This window comes from Gigantopelta aegis, chromosome 2 (assembly GCF_016097555.1).
Source record: "Gigantopelta aegis isolate Gae_Host chromosome 2, Gae_host_genome, whole genome shotgun sequence".
In the NCBI taxonomy this organism is placed as follows: Eukaryota; Metazoa; Mollusca; class Gastropoda; order Neomphalida; family Peltospiridae; genus Gigantopelta; species Gigantopelta aegis.
Genome location: NC_054700.1, coordinates 16608944 through 16621337, shown reverse-complemented (window position 1 = coordinate 16621337; position 12394 = coordinate 16608944). Strand labels below are relative to the sequence as shown.

At 36.5% G+C, this 12394-nt stretch overlaps 1 protein-coding gene across 1 annotated transcript in view; it reads right to left on the bottom strand.

Moving 5' to 3' along the window:
* The window catches only part of LOC121387429, a 31805-nt gene that overhangs the window by 9305 nt on the left and 10106 nt on the right, over positions 1-12394 (bottom strand). Inside the window, exon 2 of the mRNA XM_041518544.1 lies at positions 2891-3020. Within this exon, the coding sequence (XP_041374478.1) occupies positions 2891-3020 (130 nt within the window). The remainder of the gene's footprint in view (positions 1-2890; positions 3021-12394) is intronic.

Genomic DNA, 12394 nt, shown 5'->3' with positions numbered 1-12394 from the left:
GGTTTCATTTAATGTTAGAGCCACTAAAATTATAGCAAGACTGCGGATGGGTACTTCATCCGCACTCAATGATACTAAATTTAAAATTAAGAAAATACAGTCTCCTAATTGTTTGGTATGCCATAAAATAGAAAATGTTAATCACTTTTTGACTGAGTGTACCAAACATTCTAAAATTAGACTAAAGTTGATTAATTATTTAAATAAAATTAATTTAAAGTTTAATGCATTTAATATTTTGAACCCACCTAAGGAACATAAAATGACAATCGACAGGTTGGTGGTCGCCTTTGTTTACCAATCTAAAATTATTATTTAAATAAGAAGCACTCGACCGATCCTCGGGGGATGGGGGGTGCTATATTTTTACGGGTCCAGAGATCGCATTCGGTAAGTTCTGGTCGGTATGGGGGGGCAGCATTTTGGTGCAGCGCTCCGGTTCTGACCGGGACTTCCCCTGGTAATGCACTTAGGTCCATTAGGGTATGCTTCTCGGGATCTGTTCAATAATTCTTTAATATTCTGTGGGTGCAGCAATAACTCTATATTTTTAGTTGCCTAACCATAATCTTTTATATTTGTAATATATTATATTGATAATTTTAATTGTATACATTTTTTAAATTATGATGTGTGTAAATTTGTTTTATGAATGGTGATGGGTGAATGTTATATTTACTTCAGGCTGATGGTTGGGATGGTTGGTCTCCCCTTGAGTAGGATGGAAATTGATTCCCCCCCCCCCTTCTCGCCGACCAAATATATGGTATAAATTATTTCAATTGGTTCTATTTTTTAAAATTCTTTTGTTAGGTTACTAGCATGTTCGTTTTAATTTGTTTTAATTTATTTTATACTTGTTTTTAACTTATTTGTAATAAAAAGAAGCCGGAACTCAATAGGGCGGTGTGCTGCTCCTATCCTAGTTGATGGAACCTGGTACTATACCCCGTCTCCACCCTCTAGTATTCTAAATTAAAGGGTCACATCGTCTGGTGAATGACGTAACCTTTAGATTCCCGTGGTCTACGGAGAGGAGCCTCTGGACTTCAGGATCATCCGAATACGTTTCACTCTGCCAGACTCACCAGCTGCAAACTTTCCTGTATCTGCCAATCATAGCGGATGTGGAACACTCTCCTAGTGATCCAGCCGCAAACCTTCTCCTGAGGAGCACCGAGAATGGACACGACGGTTGGGGTCATGAGGGGGTGGGGGTATGCCACCGGAAATAGGTTTAGGCCATAGGCATAGGCGGTTTCGGCTATAGGGGGTGTTAGGTTTGTCCAGGGGACTGCCGCCCGCCCCCTCAGGCCCCCCCCCCCCCCCCCGGTTTCGGCCACACTGAAGTTTACGATATAATTGGTGCCCCTTATAACACTCTGTCCCCTTACTAAACAAACTTCCTGTGGCCTAGGCCCAACCTCCTGGAAACCAACCTACCTGAAAAAATTGTAGGGCTAATAGAGAGCTCTGTATGTTAATATTTTACATTTAGAAACGCCCGTTCCAAAATGGCGATCAAAATTTTATAAATATTTAAATTATATTTATGAATTTTCTCTTTAGAAATGGCGCATCTAAAATTAAAATATAAAGCCCCACTCCCCCATTGGCTTAAATTCAAAATTGATCTAAGTAATTCTGCCCCGGATTGGGTCCCTGGCCTCCAGAAGCCGAACCCGGGGTGGACATGCTCGAAACCGTAGTGGTATAGGAGCATGTTAAAAACATTATGTCATGTCCAAAGCTCCAATGATGAATGTCACAGTGGAGGTGCAATTTCTATTTAAATCCTTTAAATTTAGAACTCTAGGAGAAAATACATGTAGACTTTAAAGGCACACTGTCACAGATTTAAGGACCTTATTTCTCTAAAAATGGATAATAAATAAAAATTACATTAATTGTTGGAAACCAAATGTAGCTATCGCATCACTTTAACTGAACCATGATGGAGTGAAATCCATGTCATCCCTCTTGCCAATTTTAGTTTTTTAATTATGAACCATTGTTATAATTCAATTATTTTTACAAAATGTCATTAATAAATGGAGTATGGTGGTTATGAAGATGGTTGAATAAAGTACATTTAGGGACAAATCAAATTATATGTGTTCAGGTAATACTTTGTTAGATCATTAAATAGGTCAGTGGACTGTGACAATATGCCTTTAAACAATTTGAATGTTAAATTTTTGTTTATATTTGTTTAATTTAATAAAAAAATTCAAAATATCTCTCTATTACATGTAGTTTGTGACGACTGCCCCCATTGAATCATAATACGTGTTAGAGAATAATTTTTTTTTTTTTTAAATTTCCGAAATATCTCTGTTAGTTTGTGGAGAGTGCCCCAGAGCATCATAGTACCAAGTTTCAGAACAACAATCCAAGTGAAACTTTATAAGAAGATAGACTTCAAAGCAAAGACTGATGGACACACAAACACCAGACAAATCAGTATTAGAAAAGCTCCACTAACGGATGTCATAGCGGAGATAAAATTTATATTTAAACCTTTAAAATTTAAAAAACTCTAGGAGAAAATACATGACATTGTAGAGTTTGAAAATGTTCAATGTTAAATTTTTATTTTAATTTTAAAAATTTAATAAAACTTCAAAAATGCCACAATTACTCTCTATTACTCTGTGAATATTGCCTTAGAGAATGATAGTACCAAGCTTCAGAACTACTGGAACAAAACTCTAAAAGATAAACTTTAAAATGTTCAATGTTAAATTAATTAGCTTAAAAAATGGTAAAACGAGAGCTGGAAGAGATTTCGGCCAGTTCTAAAATCTGAAATTGAAGAAAAAACATTCTGTGTGTACTATAGGCATACATGTACTATAGGCATACATGTACATTTGTTCACGTAGCTTACCAGAAAGTCGAGATGAAAATGAATACGGTTCACTATATTCGTTGTCACTTGACAGCGACTTGTCAGCAGGATTCGCCCAGATGAACTTGGCTGCATCCACGGGCTGAGTGTAGTCACCAAGTCTCACGCCCTACAAAACAGCATGGACAGAAAGAATGAACGGCTGACTAAATGGATGAAAGAATCTCTTTAATGACACCCCAGCAAACAAATACAGCACAAAAACATCCTTATGGAAGAAGGCAGTCGGCATTACAAATCAAAAGAGAAGAAGTTGACAGAATAATGGGATACTGGTAAAAGGAAATGTTTCATTTAACGATGCACTCAACACATTTTATTTATGGTTGTATGGCGTCAGACATATGGCTAAGGACCACAAAGATATTGAGAGAGGAAACCCGCTGTTGCCATTTCATGGGCTACTCTTTTCGATTAGCAGCAAGGAATCTTTTATATGCACCATCCCACAGACAGGATAGTACATACCACTGCCTTTGTTACACCAGTGGTGGAGCACTGACTGGAATGAGACCGACTGCATTTCAAGCAAACGCTTTACCAATGGGCTATGTCCCATCCCTACTGTTTAAATAACATTGCATATAATATTAAAGTAAGAAAATATTTTTTCTCCTAATACTGAGTATTCATAGGACATGGTGCAACCACATTTACAGCATTCGACTACAGTTTCAAGGTCTAGGACTTGTAGTTTGTTTACTCATTAGGAAGAGAAAACCCCAGTGACCAGGTTCTCTAAAAAAGAAAGAAGAAAGTTTGGTTTGTTTAACGACACAACTAGAGTACATTGATTTATTAATCATTGGCTAATGTATGTCAAACATTTGGTAATTTTGACCTGTAGTCTTAAAGAGGAAACCTACAACATTTTTTTATTAGTAGCAAGGGATCTTTTATATGCACCAACCCACAGACAGGATAGCACATACCACGGCCTTTGATATACCAGTTGTGGTACACTGGCTGGAAGGTTCTCTAAAAGCACTCGATCCTATATGATTCAGGCAATCAGGCAACTGCTCTATCAATTAACAGGGCTTCTAGAATTTTTATAAAAATCACTTGCCATGGGATCACTGATTTAAAAAATTTACTAGCCATGATTGAAAATTTACTAGTCCTACTTTTAAGTAAATACAATTTTACTCATGTAGTAATAATCAGATATGTCACCTAAACAGGAAGATAGAGCTTAAAACCCCTTAGATTTGGGGAGAGGATATTCATATTTACTAAATAAACTTAAATACAGCATTTGACAACTTTTTTTTTTCACTAGCCATCGGGCATGGCGATAGTAGTTATTTACTAGCCCAACATTGAATATTACTAGCCACGGGAGTGGGGCTACCATAATCTAGAAACCTTTCAATCAAACTAGATACTTCCCCACAATTACACACAAGTACAGTCAAACTTGTCTTAAGCGGTCACACAAGGGAGTAGATAAAAGTGGCCGCTTAAGACACGTGGCCGCTGAGTACAGGTTGCCACATATATAGTCTTTAAAACATTTGTTGTTGTTTCTTGTTTTACCATCTGTACTGCTAATCAAAGGATGTGTGCTTTACAGTTGACTATAAATCAACTTATGACATGTTGTCTCCTTCAGAAATAATGCAAATGGAATGTATTAAATTAACCGTTCCCAACAAGTTTGTTTTAATTTTCCATTTAATTATTTAATTCCTACTTCATCGGTGTATTGTCATAGTAAGTGAACCTACTTATGTCAAGTGTAGCCTGCTCAGTGGCAATTAGATGCATTCCAGAGTCATACTTTCTTAATTGATACACAGTAGATGTCGGGACTGAATGGGTACTGGTATTCCTGAAGGTGTGAAGATCGGTTATTTGCTGCACCTTATCGATGTTGTTAAATATCCCTTTTTTATATAATAGTAAAACTTTACTGTGGTCGCTTAATACAGGTATTTTAGCGACTTCGGATCCGATTTCGGTGGCCGCTGGCCACGTTAAGACAGGTGACCGCTTATTACAGGTGCATTTACGTTATAAATTGTTTGGGAGGGGAAAATGTGGCCGCTTAAGGCAGGTTACCGCTGAATACAGGTGGCCACTATAACAGGTTTGACTGTACATGCATATTCACCCAACAACCTCTGGGACATTCAGTTACATTTATGTTTACATGTACAATGTATATACTGGTTGGTCCAACTGAAATTATAATAATAATAAAAAAATTAAAAAAAACTTTGTTATTTTTTTCACACTTTATTCTGGTCAAACCAAACAGCCACCTATGTAGTTTTGAAAACTGCAGCAGGACTGTATACTGTACATATCAAGCTACATGTAGGCCAATGCATACATGTATATATAACAATAAACATGTAATCTGGACTGGTTAAAACAAAATTAGTTCCATGCATACCCTGCACATGAACATGTACATAGCTTACGGTTACAGAGGGTAAAATTACGTACAAATTTTTATAATTTTTAGAAAGATTAAAATTTATAGTATGAAAGAAAGAAATGTATTATTTAACGACGCACTCAACACATTGTATTTATGGTTATATGACGTCAGACATATGGTTAAGGACCACACAGATATTGAGAGAGGTAAGCTGCTGTCGCTACTTCATGGGCTACTCTTTTCGATTAGCAGCAAGGGATCTTTTATATGCATCATCCCATAGACAGGATAGTACATACCACGGCCTTTGATATACCAGTCGTGTTTTATAGTAAGAGAACTACTGTTTAATATTTGGTAAATGCTTAAATGCAGTGTCCATTTTCAAAACATTTCAAACCCATAACCACCTAATACATGTAGCTAGGGCCACTGAATTATGGTCTGTTAAATTTAGTTTTTATTACATGTACATGTATGTACCAACATATTATTTACTGTCAGAAAGTGTGCAATTATTATTATTATTATAGGTTATATATGGAGGATAATAAACGAGTTACCAGTTATTATCATATTTATGTCCCGAGAGAAATAATTTTCAGTTGTCACGAGCTTTAGCATCATTTCTGAGAATTACTATAACGTTGTAATTTAATCACTTTCATAGATAATTAAAAAAAATACAAGTTCTCTTTATTCTGCTTCCAAATCTATAATGAATTGCATTAAAATGACATTTTGTCATTAATTTAACACCAAAAACAGAGACCCGTAAAGGCAAACTCTTTAAACTACATGACGCCATTTTGTGTGTTTGTCAAATCGTGATGACGTCATATTTAGTACCGACAAAGTCATTGGTTTGTAAGCGTCAAATTGTCCAATAGTATTGTTCGTTAGACCAATGCAGAATATTTCTCACTGAGAAAATATGAAAAATATTTTCCCTGTTATGATTGACCGCTGGGGTAATAAATACTGATACTACTGAAGATATACATTGTGTACATGTGTAAGAAATAAGTATCAGTGACCGTGCTTATAAAACTTTTAGAGTCCAGACTCAATCTCTAATGATATCACACACATACAATTTGTACGGCGTTGTCATGACATTAGTGTCTCAGACTCTATTAAAGTCATGAGTCTAGACTCTAAAATGTTTTATAAGCACCAGGCCAGGTCTAACACTGATACATGTATCAGGGTTTTATCAGGTACGTTTCTAGACTTCGATAGTGGGCACCATTCCCCAACATTCTACAGAGGCTATGTCGTTTTGAATTCCCAATTTTGGAGTAACAAATTCCCAATCTGAATGTAAATCTCATTCACTTGACAAACCTTCTCAATAACGTTTTGTAATGCACAATAGATATATTTCTTTGAATAAACACAAGTACATGTATATACATACATATATATACCTATATATATATATATATATATATATATATATATATATATATATATATAGCATTACTTTTTTAATTCTAACTTGGCTTAAAGGGACATTCCTAAGTTTGCTGCAATTTTTAAGATGTTATCGACTAACAGAGATTTTTTAACGATTGTATGGGAAACCGGGGCACAGTGAATCAGAGCTATTTTGGTACCACTGCCTAAAGGGAATCCTGAGATGATGTCATCACTTTATGTGTTTGGGGTATACCCATGCACGAATTGTCAGTTTGAGACTGAAAAATCTACAGACAAAATAACAAGGGGAAGTATGTTTTTATGTGTCAAAAGTAAATTTCACAACTTAAGATTTGTGTGCCATATCTGGTAGATCATCCAGAAGTATTAAACCAGTTATGTATTATTTAGAGTGTCTATTTGTGATATTACTGAAGGGGTGTTTCCTTCAAACTAAAGCAGCACGTGAGCTTATGAGGTAGTTTATAGGTCAATGAGTGCACATGGGGCACAGTGAATCAGGGCACAGTTGATCACTACTTGTGTGATTCACTGTGCCCCGCATGAAATTAATATGTTCGTCAAAAGCCCATACACCTTTTTAATTAAGGTAACAAGGATTGGAAACAATCAATGGTGTTGTCTGCTTGTAAAAGTTTAGAAATTAAAGTGTTTAGAAGTGTCCTCGTCATGACTTACTGGCACACTTTGAGGGGATTCAACAAAATCATAATTTTTTTGCCCCCATTTGTACTGGGCATTTCCGAAGTGAGAGAGAGATGCTTTATTTAACGGCTCACTCACCACATATTATTTACTGTTATATGGCGTCAGGCATATGGTTAAGTACCATTCTGATAGTGAGAAAGGAAACCTGCTGCGCCACATGGGCTACTGTTTCGGATTAGTAGCAAGGGATCTTTTATATGCACATTCCAATAGACAGGATAGCACATACCATGGCCCTTGATGCAGTAAAGTGCTAATCAAAATTATACCCAGGTGATTTTCCAATCTTACATATTAGTTATGAAAATCCCTGGAGTAAAAACCATAAAAATGTGTCAGTATTATCATGACCTGTTATGGTATTCAAACAACCGGTAAAAAAAATGACTATAATACCCAATTTTATATTGAACACACCTGAGACCACCCTTCTGCTTAGCTTAGTACTTGTGACTTGACCTGTCAGCTTTAATCAATATAAACCTGGGAGTTATAGTCTGTTCCAAATTACATATGTTTTGCAGTAAACTTGTAAATACATCTCATATTTCTATCTATAACAGGTCATTTATTGTCATTTTTTGTATCGGTTGTTTGAATACCATAACTGGTAATGATAATACTCACACATTTTTATGGTTTTTATTCCAGGGAATTCCATAACTAATATATAAGACTGGAAAATCACCTGGGTATAATTTTGATTAGTACTTTAGTTGTGCAGCACTGGCTGGAACGAGAAATAGCTGAATGGGTCCACCATGTGGAATTGATACGAGCACCCACCACAACATGAGCGAACGCTCTACCGCTGAGCTACGTCCCAGTCCCTTTCCGAAGTGCAGGCAAATAATGTGGACAATAGGCCTACAGTTATTTTATCCATCTACCATGAACCAGCCTATGTGGGATCTGTTATTATGTTTAAAGTTTACATAAATGTAAATCAAGCAAATTAAATGAATGCCAATTAATGTTAATAAGTGATTCACTGTGCTCTGGAAGCTTATTCACTGTATCCCGGTACTGGGGCACGGTGAATCACTTTGAATTGAAAAAAAAATCGTCTCTCACCAAAAACATAAGGGAGTTGGCAAGGAGCTGCTGGCTTGTGTTTATACACAACATCTCCCTATTATATATGCAACATATAATGGAAACTCCATTACAAACAGGAAGAAGAAAACTGGCAAAATCATTTTGCTGATTCACTGTGCCCCAGTTTCCCCTAATTACATATCAAATATATTTTTCTGCATAAAATATTAGTAGTTGTATATTAAACGTGTTTCTGATCGTTATAATATTTGTACTAGGTTAAATTTCATTTTATCTCCTAAAAAGGATTTTTTGATAAGTACAAAATTATTTGAAGAAAAAATCCAGTTTGGGCTTCTTACAAATATTAAGATGACCAGAAACACAATGAATATACAGACACTGATATTCCTAACAAGAAAATATATTTAATATGTAAGTTAAATCGTAGAAATATTTTATTAGTGAGAAACATCTTACAATGCAACATCTTTTTTGAAATGAAACTGAAAATTCCCAATTTTGGTAAAACGATGTTAAAATTCCCAATTTCAAAGCCATGGGTGTCAAGTCAAATTATAGAAATAAAACCCTGATGTATACAAATGTACTGTATTATATTTTTTGGGAACCATGATCAAGTTAACAAAGAGCCAGCTTTGCCATTTGCCATGAAAGGAAGGAAGGAAATGTTGTATTTAACAACGCACTCAACACATTTTATTTACGGTTATATGGTGTCAAACATATGGATAAGGACCACACAGATATTGAGAGAGAAAGCCCGTTGTCGCCACTTCATGGGCTACTCTTTTCGATTAGCAGCAAGAGATCTTTTATATGCACCATCCTACAGACAGAAAAGCACATACCACGGCCTTTGTTACACCCGTTGTGAAGCACTGGCTGGAGTGAGAAATAGCCTAATGGGTCCACCGACGGGGATCGATCCTATACCGATCACGCATCAAGTGACCGCTTTACTACTGGGCTACGTCCCGCCTGCCATTTGCCATGAATACACATTTTAAAAACAATTGGCGAAATAGGAAATAACTGATTTTGTCCAACTGATACGTATGAGTTTTTGTTTGCTCTGCTGGAATTTTCAAAACCAAATTACGTCTGACATGTCATACACACACATGTACATGCACATCTATCATGTCTATTATGACCCCGGGTTACAAGCACATTTGTTTCCTGTTTAGTTTTAATTATCCAATTGTCACATCCTGTTTATTTTCATTACTTCCCTTTCATATCATGATCATGTATTCAACAGATGAACAACTCATATCATAAAAACTCATGGTCATATTTTAGAAATGTACATAGCTTTTTGTTTGCACCAATAACCCAAATCTGGTGGTGGTGGTGGTAGTGATAGGGTTGGGGGGGGGGGGGGGAGTGGAGTTGGGGTGTAATATTAAAGGCTATTGTATACATGTACGTAAGTGCTATAATATTTGTGTTATTTCTTAATTATAGCCCCCTTGTTACTAATCGGAAATAATTAAATCAACTACATGTATACCAGTGTGCGATGTTGGTTAAATTTTTTTAAGTGTTATAAGGACTCCCTGTTTGCAAATCTTTAGAGCTCACGTACCACCAACCCAGCGAGCCCTACCACGCATCTCCAGCAGAACAGAAGATACATGTACACTAAATATTTTGCACAAAATCATAGAAAAGATTGCTATTCAAGACTGTGGTTTCCCAGGATTTTAAGATATATGCTGACTGTGTCATTTCGAAGAATCAATGTAATTTGTACAAGCCAAGCCAAGCCACATGATTTTTGCGAGCCTCAGGCTCCCGGACTCTCAAAATCGCACACTGTATACGTTGATCGATACAGACAAGTGTGTAAGTACCGGGTACACGATATTGTATGTACCATATAAATTATAACTATATACATCTATGTACACTGGTACAGTTTTCTCTCATGTTAAGCAATTTACATCAGATTCTGACCTAAGCAAGTAGATATACCGAAGTAATCGATTTATTCCAGCCATCTGCTTCTTCCAAAATGTATGTCCATGCTTATATACGCCTATAGTCTGTCCCATCATTTTATAAAAATGTTTTTTTATAAATAATTTCAGTTTGGTTTGACATAAGAAGAAATGTAAAAGTGTTTTGGAAATAACAAATAGATATAATTTTTGTGTGTAATTTACAAATCGATCAGTTCAGAAATAAATAACTTGTAGTAAATGTCACAGTATGAAAAAAGGCGTTCCCTCTGGGACGGACTATAGTAAATTTGATGCCTAAGTAATTGATGTTAAAACAAGCATTCTCAGGGCTCGAACTTAAGAATTTGTCTGCCACAGCAATTTTTTAAAGAACTGCAATACATGGGTGAAACAGTCCATCGACAGCAATTTTGAGCTTGCCTATGGCCATTTTTTTTTTAAAGTGACATTTGCAGCAAATAAACCTGACTGAAAGGCTATCTTGTTATATCTAGACATCTTTTAAATATGCAAATGTTAAATATTGGCAAATAATGTATACCAGGGGCCTAATTCACAAAGCTCTCTTAGGCTCTGCTAGACAACAAAGCATCCTCTTTGCAAGTCTTTTAGCATTGCACTGTGAGATCGCAAAGTTGCGAGAGTTTAGTGAATTAGGCCCCAGGTGTATACATTTCGCCATTGTTGAGGAGCTTCACTGACGGCACAAAAGTGCCATCGGTGATGCTCTCTACCTACGCCAATTAATATCTCAACGATGGCAATTAATTGCCGTCGGTGCTGCCATTAAGTTCGAGCCCTGCATTCTAAGAGAACTGTTAAAGCAATACATGTCCCCAACCGGGACCTAACAAACTTTTGTATCTCTTAATTTTAAGGGACATAACTGAAAAAAATGGGTTAATTGCCATGAAAGTAAAAGCTAGTACATGATAAAGCTACAAAAAAAAAAAAAAAAAAAAAAAAAAAAAAAAAATTCAGATCAATCTCTCATGACATTGCAGAAAAAAAGGACCCGAATTTTTTTTTTTGTATCTCCTAAGTTCAAGGGCCATGACTGTCAAAACTGGGTAAATTAAATTGCCATGAAAGTCAAATTTGATTTGTACCAGTACATGATAAAGCTATACACAAAATTTCAGCACTGCGAAAAAAAACCCAGTTTAATAAACTGTATGTGGGACAGCCGGACTTAAATGAAACCTATACACATGTATTCCTCTTCAGTTGCAGTGGCGTAGCGTGGGTGGGACTGGACTGGTGGAAGCTAGGGATCCGGGAAGTGCTAATGGTCCACTGGTTAGGGGGCGCAATACTTGCCTTGCTGTGGGTGCCTTGCCCCGGGCGCTGGCAACCCACGCTATGCCACTGTTCGGTTGGACCAGTAAGGTACTAATAAAGACTTTGGGCTAGTAAATGTAGGTACTGGGTGTGTATCCTGAAACCCACTCCCATTCACAGCTCAGTGGGAAGATCAATGTACATGTATGCCATTATATATACAAACACTTACATGTATGTCTCTCACACTATAAAATTAACCTCCAAATCAAGTCCAACTAAAATTAGTTACCTGTGAATGCATGAACAATGCAGCCCAAATGTATACCTTGGAAGTGACTAAAACTCAGTAAAAGGGCAATTGAATGATACATCAACAATAACACGTTACTTCTATAATATCATTTGAGACTAGGGGGCATCAGGGGTTCAACTCCTCCTCCCCTATTGCTGGAGAAAATCTTCACATTCTGGCAAAAACGATAGAGACATTCAGGCAAAATGAGCTGATTTGAAATCTTTTGACAACAAATTTCCACCATTCTATTCACAAAGGGTGGGAAGTAGCCCAGTGGTAAAGTGACTGCTCGATGCGTGGTCGGTCTGGGATCGATCCCCATTGGTGGGCCCATT